The 23864-nt window shown below is 47.7% G+C and overlaps 2 protein-coding genes across 2 annotated transcripts in view; both read left to right on the top strand.

Moving 5' to 3' along the window:
- LOC130371326 (protoheme IX farnesyltransferase, mitochondrial) overlaps positions 1-19355 on the top strand; it is a 31793-nt gene extending 12438 nt beyond the window's left edge. Inside the window, exons 5-7 of the mRNA XM_056577065.1 lie at positions 10579-10649; positions 14850-15082; positions 17593-19355. Coding sequence (XP_056433040.1) covers positions 10579-10649; positions 14850-15082; positions 17593-18014 — 726 coding nt within the window. The 3' untranslated portion in view covers positions 18015-19355. The remainder of the gene's footprint in view (positions 1-10578; positions 10650-14849; positions 15083-17592) is intronic.
- A 3376-nt stretch (positions 19356-22731) lies between these two features.
- hs3st3b1b (heparan sulfate (glucosamine) 3-O-sulfotransferase 3B1b) lies at positions 22732-23651 on the top strand. The gene has a single exon (XM_056577318.1). The coding sequence runs from the start codon at positions 23033-23035 to the stop codon at positions 23642-23644; it is 612 nt and encodes a 203-aa protein (XP_056433293.1). The 5' UTR covers positions 22732-23032; the 3' UTR covers positions 23645-23651.
- Positions 23652-23864: the final 213 nt, after the last annotated feature.

Below are 23864 nucleotides of genomic sequence, written 5' to 3'. Positions count from 1 at the left end.
AGTTTTTGACTGGCTAACTATATTTGGTTCTCTTGCGTAACCATCAATCTCACACACACACACCTACAAACGCACCTACCTGTTAGTTTGGGTGTGGTTGTGGCTGTCATCCTCAAGCCTTCCTTTAAGTCACTCCAGTGGTTGAAGTTATAGTCTTTTGTCGCCGCAGCTGTGTTAGATGCAGACAATCCGTCACTTGCCGTTTTGTGTTTGCCACTAATTACTGTTCACATGACAGGCCGTAGAGAATGTGTGCACGTGTCAAATGACTAGAACCAGACCCCTGTTGAATTATGAATCATATAAGTTGAAGTCTACATGAAATGTAAAAATATTCAATGCCAATCATACAAGTGTATGTTTGCCTATGTGTTTGCCTTCTACAAAAAATATTTCTAATTCAATGGCTCACCTGCAAGCTTGTTCTTTGATACCTCGTCACATTCTATCAACCAGGAAAAAAATCACTTAAGAGGTGTGGCTCCTGGGCTCAAGTGGGTTTTTACGTCAGTTATGAGGCCCTTGGTATTTGTACATATTGACTAAGACAGGGGCTTAACATACGCAGCTTTTTTCTTTTCTTTTTTTCTCCATGACTCCCCTGATCTTTTATTTTGGCGGGTGATGAAAGAGCTGCCGTGGCATCAATCTGTCCTACTCCGTTGCAAACGGTTCTCCATTCATTGTCTTACTACCTACACCCATCAAATGCAACGTCCCTGATCACACGCAGATAAAACCAAGAACCTAAAGCCTTGTTGGATCCAGATTACTCATTCATTCAAGAAAAAAAGGCAGTAACCATCACTTTTTACTGGCCATGTTCAACCCTGTCATTTGTAGCCAACTTTTGTTCCATGAGCGTGCAGTGATAATGCGTGTTCTCAATTTAGAAAGGCCTCCTTTGGTATTCCATGTAGGACCAGCTATGTCAATTCAGTGTTTACACGGGATCTGTTTCTTTCTTTAGGTATACCTGCAATTTGCTTTTAAAGAATATCTGGTACTCTATTCAACACGCTTTCCTCGTTGGCTAGGCTAATTTTTCTTTATACCATGTAACACAAGCTACAACATTTATGACTTTATCTCCACCATCCATCCATATATATTAATTGATCATTAAGGCTCTTAGTGCCCATTGAGTGCACACGCTAAGTCTGTTGTGAAGCTCCTGAATCGTGTATTTTCCAATAGCCAACATTGATTTAAATAAACAAAAAGTATGAAAATGGTCAGTAACCTCTCCAGACTGACAGGGTTATCTCATGCCCAAGCGCACTGGAAGCTGTGTCATGCCATGTCCTGACAGAAAGCATTTCAGCCCCCGCCTGCTCAGGGGGACAGAGGGCTGACAAGTCACTTCTGAGACCCGACGAGGTGCTAACCGTCTGCCTTCATGCTTGAGGGGACAGGGGAGGGCTGGGAGAGGGTGAGGGCGGGAGGTGTGGAGGATGGGGTAAGCATGGAGGAGGACAGACGCTGACAGGGACTGTGTTCTCTCCTCCCTCCCAGCGAAGCAAGCAAGGAAGGGTCAAACCCCCCGGACACAATTTTAATCACTTTTCTATGCTCTCTGCTTTGGTCCTTTTTTTGTGTTTGGCAAACTTGGTAACCCATGTGCACACACAATGGTGCAACTAATACAATAAGCAAGTGGGCCAACAATATGAGTTTTCTTTTTGTCCTTATGTGGCTGAAAAACAATATTTTTGCTAGTATCAAATTATAATGCTGTTCGAACATTCTTCAGTTCCTCCCACATTTCGAGCCCTACCCCTCACCCCCTCCCTGATGAACCAATTGAAGCCTTTGAAGTTTCATTGAAACACAAAAATGGTTCAACCTAAATTTGAACAAAAATATCATGAAATCAACCTTTTAACAGATCTTCACGAAAACGTCGCCCAACATTTTCTTTGTTTACTTGTAGTTGAGTCATGCCCCCCCTCCCCCCACCAGCTTTATCCCAAAGGCTGCCTCCTCTTGGAGAGCCGCACGACCCTCCTGCCATAACCGCTATCAGATGTTTACTTTTGCACGACATGCAGGCACACAGAAGGCGGGCCGGTAGAAGAAAGGTTAGCCTGATTGAGGAATGTACACACAGCGGGTCGGGCCTCCACTGCAGCGAAAGCGCTCCGCTCTCAGGAGGATGATAGACGCGGGCCCCGCGACCCGTGTCCCGGCACGTCCACGGTCCAACGGCGCGCCAGAGACCGTCCAGGAATAAGACTGAAAAACATTCTTCTGGGTGTTTCTTCTGCATAACTGCAGCGAAAACAGAGAAGTGAAAGCTTATTATGGAATGCATGTAGAAGTTGAGCACAACATGTACAGAAAAGGAGGGGGAGACTTGTGTGCTCCATGCTGTTGGTCTGTTTCACCACACAGACAATGCATTAAGTCTATCTTCACACTGCCCGACCCGGCGGCGTTGGGAACTCGCTATGTAAAGTGTTTCTGATGTCGGCTGCTTGAATGCCTTCAGAGACTAAACAGTGTAGAGGACAAAGGTGTGAGAATCGGGGTATCTGCAGGGTTTCGGTCCCTCCCCCTCCCTTGTTCGCCTTGATCATGCTTTGAAGGACCTGATGAAATGATGGATGTGTCTGTCCAGACCGACGGAGTGGATTTAGCCACGGGTCACCAGAGCCTAGGGCCTGGACACAAGCCCCACCAGAGGTGCTGATAACTGCTGTCAGCCCGTAAGGAGGGCCCTGGCGTATATTCCACCGCTGTGCCGCGTTTTAATGGCCGGCTATACTCGAGATGCAGACTGTCTGTCTGTCTGTACCCCCGCCATCTCTATACACACACACTCACACACAGACGCAGCACAGTCGGGGCCTGCGGTTAGACACAGCTGGGGAAGAATAATCTAAACACTCGCATTCTCTCCAACATACACACGCAGTCATGCACAGGACTCCTTTTCAACCGCAGCGGCTCCGACCGTTGAGAGGCCTTTTCCAAAGGCATGCCATGTCACTCACACCAACCGGGGTCACTTTCCAAATGCCCAATGACAGCGGAAAGAGGCTGTTTATATTTTGCTTTTTAAACAAGTGTCTTGACCACACACGGCATGGACCGGCACAGCCAGGCCTTGGCTGCTCACATCACACCCACCCACCCTCCCTTCCAACGTGGTGCTACATGGAGACCGGCCCGGGAAACGACAGTAAAATGCCCTTGGCTTAGTCAGAATGTTAACTTAATCGGAGGAAAGACATAGCCGGCCGACCAGAACAAAGGGATTTTTCGTATTAGCTCAATCAAAGGTGTTTACAGATGGGTGAAAACGAGCATGTCGGCCAGAGAGCTGTGTGTTTAGTTTTCTGGTTAGGTCGGCCTTAGTTGGTGGGTGGTTCATAATGTTTCATTTAGTTGCGCGGCAGACGGCACCTCACCACTTCCCTGTAGTCGCCGGTAATTGTTTTTCTTTTTCGAATGTCTCAAAGCCTTTAATGTAAAAAGTTACAAAGGGTTCAAGGGAAGAATTCATATTCTGACAGGAATATTATTAATATCATGCAAAATAAACAAGACCAGATGCAACCGTTGCCAACTGACCTCCTTCCCAGGGCCGTGCCGGAGATTTGCAGTCATAATCATCATTCGATGAGCGCGGCGTGGCGAGTTCCACCGTGTAACCCAAAACTCCTTTCACAGTCGGGAGGCGGCGCTTCCTGCCCGACGACGCTGCAAAAACGGATGAGAGTCGTGATTGTTTATGACAGATAATCACCTACGAGACACTGCTTCCACCGGAGCAGCTCAGCACACCGTCACGAGCGTCGCATTGAAATAGACGACGTTCATCTCTGTAGAATGTCCTGAAAATCCATAGACGGAAAAATAGTATACAGCCACTTATGCTTTGTTCAATGAGACCACCCGCACTAAAACCCTCCGCTTTTAGGTGAAGTAAACCCAGCATTTCAGCTCCAGTTTTGTCTTCTCCGACTACGCTGTCCCCTCTTACCTCTTTGTGGGTCAGTGCGGGGGCCCGGGCTGCCTCTGCCCTGCAGGCCTGGCTTGGCTCGGCCGTGGCAGCCGAAGGGACTGATTATCAGCAGGGCAGAGGTAATGCTGCTCTGCTCAGCATTAATTGGCTGATTAACATGAGGACAGTTTAGCACTTCACTGTCCCACACTCGGGCCATTAATCACGGACCAGGCGATGCCAGCTGAACGTCTGCCAACAGCTTTAAACAGCCATATAAAGAGAGGGATTGGAGTGTGTGTTTGTGTGTGTGTGTGTGTGTGTGATGGGGAAGGGGGGTATATAGTTTTACATGCACAACCAAGAGGGAGATGTGACCCACTCTGTCGGCCAGACAAAGTAATGCAGTCTCGGGGCCGTGGTGCCGAAGGAAAACCCAAACGAGACGCACAATGACTGCACGGCTAAAAGTACATTGCACCTGTGTGAGGGATTTGGCCGAGCACGTCGTTAGTGTCTTGGCCGGCTACATCTGCTTGGGGGGCTCCCAGGCTACATATAAAATGGTTCCACTACATGCATGTGTTGCCATTGCAGTGCCTCTAAAATGGGCCTTGCAGCTGGGGAAGAGATGTGTGGTTCAAAGGTTATGCCGGTCTTTTTTCCCCCTTCCTTTCTCAAATACTCCTCCCCCTCGCAGGCAGCTGATCGCATACAGACCGAAAGGGTTTCCATGTTCGGATCGCACCAAGTGATCCTCCTGTCATTGCATCACGTCTCGGGATCAGAACGGCCTCCAAACTCCCGAAACATCTGCCAGCTGTCCCGCAAGTCGCATTCCAGACCCCGACGCTGTCTCCCGCTTTATCTCATAGCCTATGGCTGCCCTGGGTGTAAATTAATTAAATAGTTTTTTATTTCCCCCTGTGATGAGAGTTAAGCACTCGGCAACGGATGTCTTGGGACCTCGGGCAGCAGGCTTTGCTTCGTTCAGCGTTTTTTTTTTAACTGTGGAAGCTGGTAGAAATGATATAGACCCCGGTTTGGTTTGGATGAATCACACAAAAAAAAACACTACTTCGACACTAACTCTGACTGCAGGAGTGGAGCGACAATGCTGAGGTTGTCATTGCCACCTCAGCCTAGGTCTAGGCCATTAATGTCCTCTCCTGTCCAAAGGCCATTCTACCGGGAGGTTGCCACAGTCTCTCTCGGGCTTCCCACGCACACGTATCCTCTTTTTGTATTGGTACCAGTTCCAATCTGGTTTTACACTGGATGGATTACCCGTGCACCACATCCTCAACCCATACATCCGGCTGCCATTTTAGTTATGTTGCATCTTTCTAACTTGCCATTTAGTCATTCATCAAAACGATAATGAAATTAGTTTGGAGCGTACAGTTTGTAACACTCCTCATTAAAGAGTGGGAAGGGCATTAGTTGGGCATTAGTTTCCTAACAGATACATCGTGGACATTGGTGTTCAATCCCAGAGCCTTTCGCTTGGGAGTTAAGCACCCTCTATACTCCGAATGTTTCTCTCAACCCATCCTCCTTTTTTTATGTCTTATCTTTTGAAGTCACCTTGTTCCATTCTGTCCAAATCGAAACATCCTCCCACGCCCGTGTCTCTCGCAGCGCGTCTTCTCCGGCTGTGCTCAGCGCGTTATCTCCTAAACGCCTCACAGTGGGATCGTTAGGGCCGTGTTGCTACCTCAGGTTAATGGGCACTCTGAGACGACCGTAATCTGGTAAACAGGATCTTCCAGCCAAATGTGTAAAACGTCCACAGCGTCGCTGTCATCGCTCCAAGGCTATTCAACTTGAATCATAAGTCACTAAAAGCTTTTCAATGGCTGCAGTAAGAACAACTTTATTTTCATGGTCACCCCGTAATACCCTTAGTCTGGCTCAGTTTGGCTCTGTGTCCCGGGCTGGTCCATTCGCATGTGTTGTCTATATAATTTCTGCGTTTTTCCATTTTACTCATCAAAGCGTTTTTTATTTTTTTTGTTTTATTTTTTTTGCCAGCGCCTTGGAATCCACTTCGGAAACCCCTAATCTATGTGAATCTGTTGCTCTTCGCCAAGCAGTCGATCAGAGGCAGAGTTCATGGTCGATATAGAAAGCAGGCTTTCCCCGGATTTTCATGGTGTGCAGCATGAAGAAAGGACGCCCGGCAATCGTAGGCCCGCGCGTGCAAACGGCTGGCATGTCAACGTTTTTGTCCTTTTATTTGCACCTGGGTTGCTCGGAGGTAGGGGAGGCGTGGCGGGACGTGCTTGCCAGCTGATGTTCCCCTTTGGAGCCAAGGTCTCGCAGCTGCAGCAGCTGTGTGTGTGTGCATGCTCAACGCTCGCTTTGAGTCAGGAAACACACACCTGCCGCTCGTGTAAACACAATATGGCAGGTGTTTAGTCATTGCATCCCCCTTTGTTCTTCTCTTTCCCTCTCACACCCTTCTCCCCTTTGTTCCCCCGACCTAGAGTTGCCTACCTGTTGATGTGTTTGATTAGTAGGCTGTAGGGGTGCGTCGGTCGTGTGTGTGTGTGTGTGTGATTTCTGGAAACCCTCCCTCTCTGCCATTCGATACACCGGAAGCGGCTAGGAAACCATTAAAAATCGAATGTGTGGTTGAATCCACACACCCCCTCCCCCGCTCCCAAAAAGGAAAAAAAAAAAAGCTGAACCGGATGCACACATTTCTGAGTGGTGTTCTTCATGTGGATTTTGGCGTTGAGGAGGTACTTACAGGATCGTTACAGCTATTCTGTAACGAACGACTCCTTCAAAGACTTCACAAGGCGACCGTGTGGTGTGGGCATCTGTGTCAAATATCAGAACCCTCTATGGAGCAGATGCTCTGTGTTTGTGTGTGTGTCTGTGTCTGGTTGTGTGTGTGTGTGTGTCTGGTTGTGTCTGTGTGTGTGTGCTTAAGGCCATTATACTGTTCTAAAAAATGAATGCGATACCAAAGCCCAAAGTTGTCTTCGTTCGGTGTGCACTCGACGACAGGATGCGCCGGCCTGCAGCCTGTTATCAATTGTGAGCCTCGGTAGCTGGTCGGGGTGGATCACGTTCTGTCTTTGATAGGCCTGAGGACCTGGCAGCTGCACCACCCCTCCACCTCTGCACTCCTGCTTTGGTCTCGCCTCGCTTTTCCGTTCTATCATCTGGCGGATAATTGTACCCGCAGTTACGGGTTGCTTTTGTGTGTGTGTGTGTGTACGCGCGCGTGTGTGTGTTTTATAATTGGAAGCAGCAGCAGCGGCGAGCCAGAGCTTCCAGTGTGCTCCAGCAAGCTCACCTCGGTGGGGATGATACAGTGAAGCACGTACAGGAGCGTTGCCATTATAGTTTCATCGCTGGCAAAGCACCGTGGGATTGGAGCCGCGCTCTGCTGTGAAATGACAAAAAGCCAGAAGGAAGTCCTTTATGTGGCCTTTGTGGCTCATTAGCGCTTCCGAAACACATGGGGGACATGTGTTGTATAGTTTAATGGCAAAATATCAATATTATAGTGAGATTTTGTGCGTCTCTACTTGTATGTGTTGATTTGCACTCTGCAAACTATCTTTACTATCTGTTTTGACAATTAAGTAAAGAATCTGCAAGCATAGATCAACCAGGTGATTAATTATAATGTAATGTATAATAATTATACATTTATTTTCATCAAAGGCTATTTGGTTGAAGTTAATTCCCACCCATCTGCTCTTGGCCATATGTCCTTACCCAGTATCTTGGTATACAGAGGGCTTTTGCAAGCTTTTCTATTGTAACAAGTTTTAATCATAAGTACGTAATCTCCCGCGACCCCATATGCGTATCGGGGGATCCAACGAATATCATGAAACTGTCAATGTGCTGTGGACAGATTTTAATAAATCGCAGAATTGGACTATAATGAAGGTGTGTTGTACAAGAATGATTTGCAAACGCAATATGACGTATGACTCCCCTTCACCTCTCGACCTACCTGCAATTAACTTGTATATTGTTATTCATTTGAATGTAATTTAACAGCCACTTGTAGATATGGGCTTTTCACGAGCAGGTGGAGGTTGGTCATTATGCTCAAGGATGCCAATTGCTAGTTTATGGGCCTTGGGGCATCAAACCCAGCACCTTTCATCTGTGAGTGGAACCTGCTAGGCAGGCCGCTGTCTTGCCCCCATACCTGTGCAACAGTGCAATGTAAAAAAAACCAGCCCAATTGATTTTAATGACTTGACGCTGCACCACGCGCTGGCTCTGGGCGGAAATAATGACACGGTGCGCTCCGCTGATGTGATCCAGATGAGCCCCCTCTGACTCAGAAGGGGCGAGGGAGAGAGGGAGGCGAGGCATCACAACGAGATACGAACCAAAATCATCACCGTCGCTTATTAAAGCGGCCTCCGCAACAGTCTCGAGTGTTTTGTTCAGATAAAACTGTTCCATCTTGTCCTCTTTTCCCCTCCGCTCTGCTGTGGCCCCTAAACTGCCGTCCCCCACGCCACCCCTCCCTCCCTACGTCCCCTCCCGCACCTTACAAGCCCGGCCAGAAATGTCCCGGAGCTCTGTCTTTCTGTACAGCGTAGCCTCTATTAGGTCAGTAAGACGCCATTGGGAGAGGGGATTCCTTCATTTTGATGCGTCTCCTTTGGGCCGCCGCGCCCAGGCTACGGCCGGCAGAGACCTCGGTCGCCCACGGAACCGGGGCCCTGCTGCGCTGCGGGGCCCCCGCCTCTCCTCAGGGTGGGCCCCCGTCGGTACAGACTGTACTTCTCTCACGTGGCCCCTGACCTCCTTGACGCGTTTCCTGACCCAGGAAATGGAATTAACACCTCTGGCCAGGGGGCCTCCGGGGGCCCACAGCCCGTCACAGCTGTGCACTAGCTCACCCACTCCCAGCCCCCGGCCCGGAGACAGGAGTTCTAGAGAGTCCCGCTAGTTGGCTCTGAAACCAGGGCTCTGGCTCGGTGTCCACAGAGCAACGGCCATGCAAAAAAAAAGAAACGCAGGCGGAATTCCATCGGAGCCTCGACAGAGACGGGGGGAGAGAAAAACCCTTTTTCTACCGCCAGCTTTAAGCACTCACACTGGGTGGTTTTTGAGGGGGTGATTCGAGTTCCACTTCAGTCCCAGAAGGCAACTTAAACCAAATGAGAGACATCATATTTCCTCCGCCCCCCTGCACCTCTTGAAGTGCCGCAGGCGGGGCTATCAAAGAGGAAACCCGGTCCTCCAGAGCTGTTATCATGCAAATGCTGCCTTTGAAATGAGCCGAGCAAGGCCTCACTCTGCAGGGCCTCTCGGCATTGATCACAGGTGAAATGTTCTCCGGTACAAGACTGTGAAGGTACTTTCCAGAGTATCGGTGAAGCAGTAGAGAGCGGGTTTACGGTGATCCTTTCCACAGTCAGGCTTTTTACTCCCACACTAAAAAAAACTTGCCGCCATCTTCATCATTTTAGGCGCAGACTCCCCTGCAGCCCTTGTGCAGCGTTAACAGCCACATGCCGTTAACGCTGAGATATCGCCGTCTGCGCGGTGGCTATTTAGCCTTGGGCTGTTTTCTGATCTGTCAAGTGGGCTGTAAATGGAAGGGGGAAGAGGAGGATGGGTGCCGAGGAGGAGCAAAGTAGTTTGACTCTTTATTAGACGTTAAACGTGGGACGTATTTATGGTTCCCTCTTAAATACCGATGCCTAGAGATATTCCTTGGGTTATGGTTCCTGATGTCCTCTGGGGGGGGGGGGTGTGTGTGTGTGTGTGTGTGTGTGTGTGTGTGTGTGGGAGACCCTTTCTGTTTTCTTCATTAGCCCTGTGTGTCCACACAACCACACAGACACACACAAAGGCTATTTGCACACTCAACAGATTGTATAGTTCCTGCGTTTAAGCGGCCCATGTGTTTGCATTTTAGTCACACATCGGCAATCTCACGGGGCCACTTTGAAGCGTACTCCTCCAGCCCTGACCATAAAAAAAAAAGGAACAGGACAAAAAAGTCGTTTTTCACATCGTTTTGGAGGCCGGAACACACTGTTTCCCTAATACCCTTTCACCTTGTGCTTCATCCTCCATCATGCACTTACTGCCTTCAGCCCTCCAGAGTGCTGTGGTTCTCTGTGGAGAGAGTGTTTTCCTTGAGGTACTCCCTCTGCGTATAGGAGTTAGGGTTAGTGCAGTATTACAGTTCCACATGGACGAATCCTTATTGGGGCTTGTTCGTTTCCATGACATTCCTTTATTTAAAATCAATTTGAATTAAAATGTGGTACTGCAGCCTCAGCGTTGTTTTCCATATTTAAGCTCTGCAAGCCTTCCAAGCCTGTCTTTTTTAATGTGCTTGTGTGTAAAAAAAGATGCATCCCCTCTCATGTCCGGCCCCATGAGGCCTTATTAACAGATAATAATGGAACAACGCATCCAATGTGTCATGTGTTGTCAGTATCACTGTGTCTAACCCACATCTGGTCTGAGGACGACTTCGTGCTTGTGGAGCCATGTGGCTTAGAAAGCGCTGTGCTTACTGGGCCAACATTGTCTGACTCTTGTCTCCCGGTGTCTTGTCTGTCATTCTATCCTTCTGGATGTGACCCTCGCATTGACCCAGCTGTTCCCCTTTGTCTCCGCAGTACTTTGAGGTGCCCTTCGACTCCAACATGAACCGCACCAAGAACCGCCCTCTCGTCCGGGGACAGATCAGGTACTGTTTCACTTTTTTCACTGTTAGATTTGTTTTGATTTCTAAAATAAAAATTGATAATATTAAAGAATGAACTTTTAGAATGGCGTGACCCAGTGAAAGTGCTCGCTCTGCACTTTCCCCTTGCACGTCAAGGCCTATTCCTCTTTTCTTCACTGCATTTTCACCTCTCAAAAGATTCAGTTTTTCTGTTTCTCCAATTTGTATTGCATGCTTTGATTGTTTGTTGCATCTTCTGGACACTGGATGGATGCATGTGCAAAATGAGACTATATTCAAATCCAACATTACAAAACAGAGATGGGATAGGGTGTAGAATGGAGAGTTGGAAAAGCATTGCAGCAACACGGTTATCCAACTTGAGCCATTTCTCTACCCTACCAATCGGGGTGTGGCCTAATGCACTTTAATTCCCCCTTATTGAAGTATCGAAATGGTTATCGTACCCATCTTATCGCTGCCATTCATTTCCATACATCAGTCCTAATCTATAACAGAACCGGATATTTAAGTGGCTCCGGTTTTTTTTTCTGCCCTCCCTGATTATTATTAGTACATTATCAGTACACACTTTCAAAACAACAGCAGTACTGGAGCACTCCTATCGGCTCTATTTACACTCCTCCCTGCAACCATTGACATAACAGGTCCTTAACTGGCCAAGGACCAAAATAGCATGCCAATCATCACACACACACACACACACACACACACACACACACACACACACACACACACACACACACACACACACACACACACACACACACACACACACACACACACACACACACACACACACACACCAGGTGTGTAACACAATCTCACTGCGAGGCCAGAAGACTAGATGAATTTGAGGATAGGTTGTGTTCTGTCCCATCTTGCCGCACTGTTAGAGAAGAGAAGGCAGATAACCCCTGTATTGGTGAGTGGTAAACCCCTCGCTTCCCTTCCGAAAATGACTCTGTTACCAGACACTCTCATTAGGTACCTGCCCCCCTTGTGGAACCCTGCCATGCTCGCACACACACACACACACGCATGCACACACACACACACATATACACGCGCACACGCACGCACACACGCACATATACACGCGCACACACATGTGCGCACAACCGCATGCACATGCACATGCACATGCAGAGCGCAACACACACACACCTCCCAGAGTATTGTAATTTACCACATCCCTTTGGCAAGAGGCTCACAAACACTCCTCAGCTCTAGTTTCATTTCATTCAGGTGCGACAAAGGTAACCGGTGTGTTGACGGAGGGCGGCACACCCTCTCGCAACCCAGCCTGTCCAAACATTTCTAATTGTACAAGAATGAACCCTTTCCCCCCCTCTCATAGCTCACTATTGAGGATTAATGAGTGTGACCGCCATGGAGCCAGCTTCCACTCAGGTCCAGTCAGGGCTGCACAATTAATCGCAAGTTAATTGAAATCACGACTTCGGCCTCAAGTTGCCGAGCCTGAGATGCTGCAATTAATGTATGAAAAAAATAAGGAAAAGTAAATTAAAAATGTTATTTGTACAATTAAAAAGATCAGTTTTTTCTGGGCCCGTTCCACTAAGAGCCGCCAGAATCTTGTTTATCCACCCACTGTCTGAGGATGCGCTTAAAACCTGACACCAATCAACGTGATGTTGTGGCCAGGTTTCTATGTGATGTGGGAGGGGGGGTATCTCCACCTAGCTTCAGGGATTCCCCACGGACGTGCTGTTTGAAAGGCGTGCTTGTGAGTCAGCCGCCATGAGTGTTCTCTCCTGCTGTAAACACTGGACGACCTTTGAACCCTCCGCAGCCTCTCCCAGTCAGTGATGTGCGTTGACCTGGCGACGTTGACAGAGAGAGGTGTGTGTGTGTGTGCGCTCGACTGGCTCTTTGGCGCGCACGTTTATCTCTTGCCCTCTTTCACGCTCTCACTATCGGACCTCTCGTTCCATAAACACACACACACTCATACACACAGCTTGTGTCCAGACAGGGAGCAGCTGGGCTGCTGCACTCTCTTGTCAAACAAGCCGTCAGAAGTGCACATTCTACACATTCTCTGTATCTTCCCCTCCATTGTGTTTACCGCCAACTAGACGATGGGGCCCCCTGTTCTTCTGCTGTCCTTGAGGGACTCTCTGCCTCTTGTGAGCGGATCAGCGTCTGAGGAAGGCTGTTGGTTGTTGGCCTTATTCCATCGACATGGTGCCCGGTGACACCTGATTATGCTGCTTGATTTATAATTAGAGTGTGGCAGGGGGGTAGGAGAGTGTAGTTGGTTGTTTGATACCCACCCGCAAGGTACGGGTTCGATTCCATACTTGTCCGCTGCCTAACCTGTAGGCATCCTTGAGCAAGTATTGTAATCCTAGACCTATCTGCATTCACTGAAATTTGCTCTGAATGAAACCTTCTGATATGAACTGACTAAATGATAAATAATGAAACTTATTGGCCATGAAATGAACAAGACCAGTCTCGAAATACAGGGAAAATAAACCAGTGCCAATTCCGAAAAACAAACCACGCACTGTGCCTCAGTTGCTCCAGTACAATGTGGTTGATGTGTAAACGATAGCCAGATTCTTTCCACGTCCCATCACCATCTGTGTAGTGTCCTTTCGCTATAGGCGCGGCTGGCAAATCGGCTTCCCTCACAGAGTAGCATCTTCTGCGCCTGTGTTGTGGTAGGAAGCGAGGCGGTAGTTTGAGGGCACGACATGTGGCGCTGCGGAATATACGCGATTCACTTTGCTCCACACACACACACACACACACACACACACACACACACACACACACACACACACACACACACACACACACACACACACACACACACACACACACACACACACACACACACACACACACACACACACACAGGCGCGCGCCAGTCCACACGACTCCCCTTATGCCCTAAGAAAAGGGACGGTTTCTCAGCCTCGACAAGCTCCGTGCACATTAACGGCCTTAATAAAAAGGTTCACAAACCCCCCAATCACCGTGCCTTCTCTCCAACGCATGTTAGGCTTTATCTTTCGATGGCTTCATCAAATAACTCCAAATAAAGTGCAAAAGGACCGACAAATTAAACATCAGAGGAGTTCGCTGCCTTCATCGCTCTCGGGTCTCATCCCGGGTCCACATTCCTGGATGGCCACATCACGCTCCCATTTTGTGTTTCCATTACCCACCTGGCATTAAGAGCGTGGCCGTGTCACCCTCCAAAAGCCAAGGACAGGAGCTACTCTTTAGTTCCCTGTGACGCACTCCCCTCCCTTCCCCTAGTTCGCAGCCCCCCCCTGGGCGAGCCCAGGGCCAGATTATAGCCAGCCCCACAGCCAGCCTGCACGGCCCCACCTCAGCCCACATTAAACAGTCATAACACCACTAATCACATTAATGCCCCAATCTCCCCGTTTCGGCAGCACGCCAAAATAAGAGCCCCCTGTTTGCTTTCAGAAGAATATAGGGCCTGCCTTTGGTCAAGATTTTAATCTCTTCCTTCTTCTTTAATTTACTGGTGAGCGTATACTGGTGGATTTGAACCAGACTCTGGGCATCCCTGTTTTTAATAAAAGACGAGGAGGAGGAGGAAGATGAGTGGGCAGTCTTCCCCCGGCTCCAAACGCGAGCCGCTGTGGTTTCCGCCGTGCCCTGTTTTGATCTTGTAAGCACGGGCACGTGCACTTTGTCTCACCACACTACTTTCATCCCTGACAAACTATTATCAGATAAGCTTCTTCTGAGCTCCTCTGCTCGAAGACTCTGTTGTTGATTTGGTGTGTGTGGGTGTGTGCTTTGCATCTATGTGTATGTATCAGTCTGTGTGTGTGGTGGACCATTATCCTCTTATCTTTATTCATCAGAAGGCCTTGTGACTTTCCAGCTGATGTTCCTACTGTTGCCGGGGAGCTTTTGTTTTAATAGGTGTGCATTTGATTTGTTTCACGTACGAATGAACTTTATTTGCAAGGCTTTTCAAAACGAAGATTGTGTGATATCAAATGAGGGTATAGCTAAAAGTAGAGCCAATTAAAACAAATACACTAGGGATTAAGGGTTGTTTTTGTTATTCCTTTTTATCTATCTTTTTTAAACCCAATCCTTTCTCTCAAAGTAAAATAAGAGACAACTTAGGATAAAAAATATCATATATAAAATGCTAAATAAATAATCTCACCCCGTCAGCCCTCTGCACGCCGTCTCCTTCGCCCTGGCCTGCGGCGTGCCGGGCGTGGCCCTGCTCACGCTGGCCGTCAACCCCCTCACGGGGTTCCTGGGGGCCCTGAACATCTTCCTGTACACCTGCTGCTACACCCCCCTGAAGAGGCTCAGCATCGTCAACACCTGGGTGGGGGCGGTGGTGGGCGCCATCCCCCCCGTCATGGGCTGGACTGCAGCCACCGGGAGCCTTGACCCAGGTACCCGACACACACACACACACACACGCGCGCGCGCTCAGAGACACATGCATACTAACCGAACAAACACACGGACAGACACAGACACACGCATACTAACACATACGGACAGAGAAGCACACGGACAGAAACACACGGAAAAGTCCAAAATATGTGCCCACAACGTTGGCATAATAATGCCAAATTGACAGAGCGTATGTGCGTTGAATTGAGTGTGCATTTGGAATGATGTCTGTGAGTGTGTCATGGGGCATGGCATACGCGTGAGGGGCATAGTGTATGCGTGGGGGGAATAACATGCGCATGAGGGGCATGAAATACGCGTGAGAGGCTTGACGTACGCACAAGAAGCATCGGGTTTTGCATTTGCTTCAGAGGGTTATCACAGGCTCACAGGCTCGTCAAACCCTTTGGTTCGTCATTCACAGCATGTCATGTCTCACACGTTACGCTGTTCGATAGGCCAGGCTGTGAAAAACCCAGCACATTGCGAGGAATAGTAGTAGTTTGTCGCCGTCAGTTCAAGACGCCGCCACTGATTGGTCAAATTTGCGGGAAAGTTGCGACACCGCCCCCAATTCGCGGTGATTGGTTGATGTTGCGTTGAAGTTGCAAATCGCAACATCGCAAAATCCTGGAGGCTCTGTCTAGTGTCTGCTTTTGTTGAACTGTGTCGTCAGTCCGTTCATTAACTTCAAAATGGACGTCCTGCAAATAGCGGGTGGGTGCGCATCAGGGGGGTTTCATCTGGACCACTGTGACCGGGCATCACCCAGCCCACCCGCCCACCCATCCGGCCACCCCGTGATATAAGTGGTATTTACACACGGCCCAGCTGCCCCTCTCCAAACCGTCCGGTCTGGGGACGGACTGACGGGGGGACTGCAGAGGATGCTCACAACCTGCTTGTTTGGTAGACATGTTGAGTGTTCTGTTATGGCAACGCTTTAAAGACCTCTTCCAGCACGTCTCTGCTCTTCTGGCACTGGAAAAGCCCCAAAACACACACAGACACACACACACACACACACACACACATTCACATCTCACAGGTTTACCCTCCTCCTCATCCACATTTCGAGGTGGGCTCTCAGCACAAAGTTAATCATGACTCCATGATACCTTTATGCCCGGAGCAGAAAGCGGTTCTTTGATAGCTGTTGTGCGGCCACTCGTTTCGAGAGGGGGTGCTGTTGAAACCCATAGCAACTTATGCCATTCACGCTATTCACAGCGGCCTCTCGAACCCCCTGGGCTGTGACTCACTTTGATAGGAGTCCAAGCCCCCACCAGCACCTCCAGCCGCCCATAATGAACTTGAGGGGTTATCAAAAGATTGAGGCTGGATGAATACAGAGAAAGGATTTGTACAAGGCCACTCAGACCGCCCCCCTGCTCTCAAGAGACCTATCCCTTCTCCCGGGTTAAACCCAACGGTCTCCCCTGGCTGGCCGTCACCCTCTCCCTCGTCTCCTTTGGAGTTAGTGACAGTAATCAGCAGGAACCTCGCGAAACGATATCACATCCATTTTGGAGTTCAGATCCTATATGTTTTAAGATTCTGTAAATGTTGCAATTTTGTGTGATTTATTTTTTTCCAGCGTGTATTACGCTGCAGGTCCGCCATATATTCTAATGTTGATAGTTGATGCTAAATGATTATTGGCAAATACTCTATAGCGCCCCCTTTAGGACCATGTCATTATTTCGTCTTTGTGACGAGCATTTTCCTTTTTTGTCAACCTGACGATATTGTGGAAGCAAAGAATCCTGATTCTCACATGAATCCTTCTTTCTCCTTCCCTACTTAAGAGCAGTGTTTACATGCATGTATTGATCGCGCTATGGACTCCAGGCAACCACTAAAACACCTTTTGGACATATTTCACGCACGTTTACTAGAATGCCAGACGTGTATGAAGATGAAAGAACAAAACTCCTCCCTGGCCGCGCGTCGTGCTGCCTCTGCAGAGTGTCAAGTTGTTGTTTGCTCACAGCGATGAGCACAAATATCCCTTCCCACGTACATAACCACAGGGTAGATTGCCTCTTGACAGAATGCAGTGTGCAAAGGTCGACTGCACCGCACCTCCAAATGTGCTCGCTATGCATGCTTTGATGCATGTTTAATGCCTCCCTCCCTTTTCCATTTCCTTAGTTTGATAAAAGAATGTGAAACGGGTTTCTTTGTTGTTGGTTACTTATGCAAAGTGTTTCCTTGGGTTGACGGGAAGTGTCCTAGACGTTTTGAGTCATATGTGTAGAGCGTCTCGACACTTATGACAGATGCATGTGGGCAGTGGAAAACAACACTCTTGTGTGAAAATATAATGTGCTGCAAATTAACATTGGACTGACTAGCTCTCTTTCCTGCTCTTTCTCTATGGCCCTTTCCCCTCTCTGTCCCGCTCTTTCTCTATGGCCCTCTCCCCTCTCTGTCCCGCTCTTTGTTTACGTCCCTCTCCCCTCTCGTTCCTTCTCTCTCTCCCATCCTGCCTCTCCCATCCCAGCCGCCCTGCTGATGGGGGCCTTCCTGTACAGCTGGCAGTTCCCCCACTTCAACGCACTGAGCTGGAACCTGCGCGAGGACTACTCGCGCGGCGGCTACCGCATGATGTCCGTCACCCACCCGGACATGTGCCGGCGGGTGGCCCTGCGGCACAGCGTGGCCCTGGTGGGCCTCTCGTGCCTGGGGCCCGCGGCCGGCCTCACCACCTGGACCTTCCCGCTTGTGTCGCTGCCCATCAACCTGTACATCAGCTACCTGGCGCTGCGCTTCTACCACCGCGCCGACCGCGGCAGCGCGCGCAAGCTCTTCTTCTGCAGCCTGTGGCACCTGCCCATGCTGCTGCTGCTGGCGCTCACCTGCAAGAAGCCCGCCAAGGAGCAGAGCGGGGCCGACCTGCCCTCAGCCAATCCCGTGCCCAGCTAAGCCACCGGCCGTCCCAGACTGGGCCACATGTTGAGCGGTCGAGACGGATATCGCGCTGAAGGAACGACGAACACTCGCACACACAGGCATGTGTTGCTCTGTACGACCTACGGGTGCGTCATTGTAGGTCAGGGATTGTGTATGCAAAAACGGTTCATCAACGGATAACATTCAGAATGGTGGAAACCCCTGAGTTGCATCAGGTTGTAATAATTTCGATGTATGTGTGTGTGTATATACAGTTGTCTATTTATTATTATGGTTTCCCACCACACCCTCACTATGCTGTATATGACCGGTCTTGAGGTGATGTCTGATGTACATTACTGAAGCATTTAAGCCAAAAGATTCTCCAAATGGAACACATTGCATTATGTAAATGCAAATCGACCCCAGGAAACATATGTATGTGATGTAAAAATAGTAGGACATTCTGTTGATTAAAGCTTTGTATGTTTGACATTCTAACAGAGAAAAGAATCACCCTCTACCACTGTAGTTATTTTATTTTTTAAGAAATCAATTGAATCGTATAGGAATAATGTAATCTGCCTCACCGACTTCTGCAACACCTCGATCTAACACAGTTCACCTGCGCCAGGGTAATGAAATAATTAAACCTGTTGAACAAAAGAAAAGGCTCAAATGTTGTTCTCTTGCACTGAATGTTTTATGACTCAACTGCCATTGTGTGTAATAGTAATTAGTAGTTATCTTTAGCTGCTCACACCTGCCCTTAATGTCCTCTGTTAAGTCTATTTAGAGTTCCTTTAATTATTCATCAATGGCTTTGTTTTTGATACCTAAGGTAGACCAGTTGATGGTGTTCTCGATTTAGATTATCGTTGATATGCCCTGATTGAACATGTTGTCTCGGTGTCTGCATGTTCAATGCAGGGCTGAAACTATTAGTCCCTTAATCTAGCCGTTAATGGACAGCAATGGGTTGATCGATTGATACCTTTTTATTGATTTATCATTCAAGCCAGTTATCAAGTGAAAGAATTGTGATTAGGGCTTTGCCCTGAGTTTCAACCCTTAATGTCTCCTGTCTCCTGTCTACCTGTAGGAATCTGAAGTGCCATGCTTAACCCTACCTGCTTGGCAAATCTAAAATGCATTTAGTCTCCTTGGATGAAAGCTTTTGCTCTGACTAAATGGTCGTACATAAAGTAAAGCGACACATTTTTTAATGCTAATTTGCAGCATCAGAAATTATTCTATTTGATAGCTTATCTTCCATTTAGGTGGTTTCTCTTAGTTGCTTGTCTGAAAAAGCAAGCGCAAGTTTGGACCCACGACTCAAAGGATCATTTCAGATATTTCCTTTTCCATAGTTCAACCGAGTCCAAAGACTAAATGTAATTGTATCGATTTTGAGTATACATGTACGGGGTGAGATTGGTGACGTTTGGCCCTATTTAGCAACCCACCTCTGCACCTGTCACTCTACCCAGGCTCTCACCCCTCCCCTCCGCTCTTTAACCTTAGTTTTGGTATTTGGTTACGTTTCCATCACCAAAGCCCATCCAAACGGAGCGCTGTGTGTGTGTGCCCTGGCCTCATCCTTGGCCCATAAAAGGGGACTACTATGGGGGGGAGGGATTATTCAGCCAAGGCCAAGTGAAAGCATGGAGACCTGCAGCTCTTAATGCCCTCGTAAACTGTCTGACCGGACCGGATACGGCATTTCATATCAGAGAAGGCCAAAGGGTGGTGATGGTGGGGGTGGGGTGGGGGTGGAGGACCAGCTGTTACAGTTTGGGAGAGGAAGTGGGAGGAAAAACTCACCCGACCTGTAGGGGGGTGGTAGAAGGATTGAATGTCGAGGCCAAACCTCCCTGTAGTCTGGTGTGATGTCATGTTTGGGGACCTCCACGCCAGTAGGGGTAGTAATCTCGAGGGCGTTGCCATCGTGGTGGCGTTAGCTCTGGGTCTGGAATACCATTGTCCTTACCTCACTGAAGTCTCCTGTTGGTAATGTAGATGGTTGTCGAGTTCAGAGACTACGTGGGATATGGCTCATATATATATATATATATATATATGTATGTATATATATATGTATATATGTATATATGTATCAATTGTACATTCAGCTTTCCTGTTCACCTGTTGCCCTATAGGCTACAGTTTTGACAGGGTAATATTTTTCTTACAAAAAAATTGAATAATTTCCTGTTTCAGCCTACTCGTCCACAAAATAGATATGAACTTGAATCGCTCATTTATATACAGCACAGGCCAACTGGTTTAAAGTGAATTTATAAAAAATTGAATACTTACTAATTGTTATTTGAACAACTTTTTTTCACTAAGCAAAATGGTTTGAAAAACAGTTTGAAGTTCTAAAAGTTTATGTGCTTTTTATTTAGAAAAGAGGACCCTCAATAGAAACGACTCCATAGGCTACTCAAATAACCGCGGAAGAAAACTTCATGAACTTATGTTCAAAGCTACGCACAAGTTGCCTTCCCTGTATTTCAGATCTGCCTTCTCCATTTTACGCAACGAGATCAGTGGCTGTATCAATTATTCATTTAATTTTCTCTTTGAATGTGAAGGGGAGCGTTCTCCAGCAAGAGGGTCTCCCAGCAGAGAGAGGGTCTCCAGGCAGAGAGCGGCTCTCCAGCAAGAAGTCTGACAGCAGAGAGCGGCTCTCTGCCCCACGCCCGCCGCCGTGCAGTTCATTATGACTATACACTTAAGTGGTCCCACATAAGCCTGCTTGAAAACGGCGGAAAGCTCCGATTCCATCACAGCCATGTCGTTTGTAGGCCTTAGTAGGCCTATCCATACGCCCTCCTCAATTAATCTCTTTAAAATAAGCCAGAGACCGTCATCATCTGACATAGCAATTCGTATACCCACTTTAAATAAAAAGACAGGGTTATCAGACAGGAAATCAACGAAGCCTACTTTTAGACTTATTTTTAACCTGTTTTCTAAATATTCACTAGGTCTGCACACAACACACTTTTCGCAGCACTGCCCAGAAATTAACACTTTGGGCCAACATGGGCTAATTATGTTATAGTGGACGGATGGGTTGTTTTATCCTCCCACACCTTGCTTCTCTGTAAAGAAGTACATAACAATGATTTTAAACTTTCCTTTGGGGCTCTGGTGTCATTATTCTCAAGAATACGGATCAGGCCCCGTGTGCCTCATTGCAGAAATAGATCAGGGCCTGGAATTGTGAGCCCAAAGGTTTTAGTTGCTTGACCCTTATTTATCTCCACCCCGGAGGGTGACATCGTACGAAACATCTACCACATGCACAACTACGATATACATATAAATTAATTAAAGGTATGTTGGATTATTTAGGATAATGGGGATTGACACGGTCCTGGGTCAAGTCACAAACATTGACTCGGGTGTCTGAAATACAATTAGGCCTATTTTTGTATATTAATTTATTTATTTATAAAGGAGTTTATATTTTTTATTTAGCAAGCGCATTCATGTCATTAGTTTAATGTCGTGGACTCCGACGGCCGCTTGCCCGAAACCAAGTGGAATCGCAGTTGTGTTGTGTTGCTGTTGCGTTTGTTTTTGCTGCTTATGTTTTGTTTTGGTGGTCGAATATTTTAGACGTATGAACTGATTATTTTAGCTTAAAACGTGATCAAAATATAAGTTATAGGCCTACAAGATAATAACTGTTTTGTAGTAATTAATATAATTAACGAATACTAATATTTATTATTATTAATAATATGAAAAGGCTGTTAAGCCTGCTGTTATTATGCGTAGGCTACTATTAGGTTATTATTATTTGAATGGTCATTGTTTATAATATAAATCATGTAGGCCTATACATTTATTTAGGCTACATAAAATCTATAATTATTTTTTTATGTCGTTTTAAAATAATTATAACTATTGCTGTTTTGTGTGTTGTGTCCTATGGTTTTGCCTGCTCCTTAATTTATCAGCAATAATATAACGGTTTAATGCCTAACTCACCATAACGCGGCCATTATTTGAGTGGCCGTCCGTTTTAATTAGTTATATATACCTACTGTTTGCGTTTATATTATCTTAAGACATTTATGCAAAACAAGAGTCTGACTCTATAGTTCATGAAGAGTTGGTTAATTAAATGTACATTATAACGAGTGTGTTGATGAACACATACTCACACTCACAGACAGGCCTGCACACGGCCATGCGCGCGGCGCATGCACGCTCCTGGAATCGCGCTCCAGGAACCAAGTTCAAGAACATGTCTGACTGGGAGAACGAAGTAAGAACAAAGTAGCTCCTAAACTATAGTTACATTCTGACTCCCAAAGTGCACTTCATACGTTTTCAATCAGATGTCTCCAACTGCAATGTAAGATATAACATCAGCAACATTTTCATTTAGAATAAACTAGGCCTACGTCTTCAATTGTAAACGTCTAACACAATTGCCATATATATATATATAATTGTATACAACTCTATCAACTAAACCGCTGTTTCTTAGAAAACAAAGTAAAACCCTTAAGATTCACATCCCGAGCCGTGTGGGCAACATCAGGTCCGAGAATCCCACGGGTCGAGACATCCCCCTATTCTCCCTATTCGACGGGTCCTGCAATGACGCGGCTACGAATTATCTTCCCCGAAGCCCATTGGCTGGAACGCGCGTCTATCATTCAAACGTTCACGCCCTTCGCGCTCTATAAGGTCTAGTTCTCATCGGGGAGCTTAAACAAGCCGGAGGAGCGCGCGGAGGTTGAAGGCTCTGGCAAGCCACTGTTGTGCGTCTCTGTGTCAGCCTCTCTCCGTCTTCCATGTTTACACCCTAATTATGGTGAAACTTTGCTCAGTGACTTTTCATTCATGGATTTATAGCAAAAACTGAGAGCTGTGAATAGCATTCTTTTTGGACTTATTTATTATTTTAACATTTTACACCAATCGGGCATGTGCGCAATCTTGCAAGGATTGTAGAAACCAAACGAGTATTCGTTTTCTTGGGGCAAATATGCGTCGCTGGAATATGGTATGCACTCGAAAGGCTTATGGAATATAGCCTGTTTTGCCAAAGTCTGTATGCTTGCTCGTCCAGCCCAGTAAAGAAGAAACTCTTCCTACTTGGCATCATGTTCTTACTGTGGGTGTACATGCTCTACTCCTGCGTGGGCTACTGCTCCGGCATGCCTAGCCTAGTGGTGGATAGTTACCGGAGCAAGGACACCGAGTCGTCGGTGGGCAAGCGGACCGAGAACAGCCGAGTGGACCTGATGTCCCGACTCATGCCCGTGAAGCCGCAGCAGCAGGCGTGGGTAGACGACGTGGAGGCAGACTACGACGAGCCGTCCGTCAGGACAGCCGTGTCCAGAGACTTGCTCCATAACGAGATCGAGACGGACGAGAGGACGAGCGACGACTGGGACGGAGAGATGAGAGGGGAGCATCAGCAGAGGTCCGCCGCCGAGCCCAGCGCCATGTCGAGCTTCTCCAACGGCTCAGGCAGCAAGAAGCTGCCACAGGCGATCATCATCGGGGTGAAGAAGGGGGGCACGCGGGCGCTGCTGGAGTTCCTGCGGGTGCACCCCGACATCAGGGCCGTGGGCGCGGAGCCGCACTTCTTCGATCGCAATTATAACAACGGGCTGGAGTGGTACAGGTAAAAACAAGTCTTTACTGGGTTACTTTTTTTGGGGGGGGGGGGTTGTAAGATGGGGCGCATTCCAAAGCGTATTGGCTAGACTTCTGGGTGGATCGCGCGTCCCCGTGGTTAATTACCGACTTTTGTTAGAATTGAAGTGTGGTTCCGTTATTTTTCCTGTTATTTTATTTTAACTCGATGAGCACACACACACACACACACACACACACACACACACACAC

This window comes from Gadus chalcogrammus, chromosome 18 (assembly GCF_026213295.1).
Source record: "Gadus chalcogrammus isolate NIFS_2021 chromosome 18, NIFS_Gcha_1.0, whole genome shotgun sequence".
NCBI classification, from domain to species: Eukaryota; Metazoa; Chordata; class Actinopteri; order Gadiformes; family Gadidae; genus Gadus; species Gadus chalcogrammus.
This window is presented reverse-complemented; position numbering and strand designations above follow the sequence as displayed.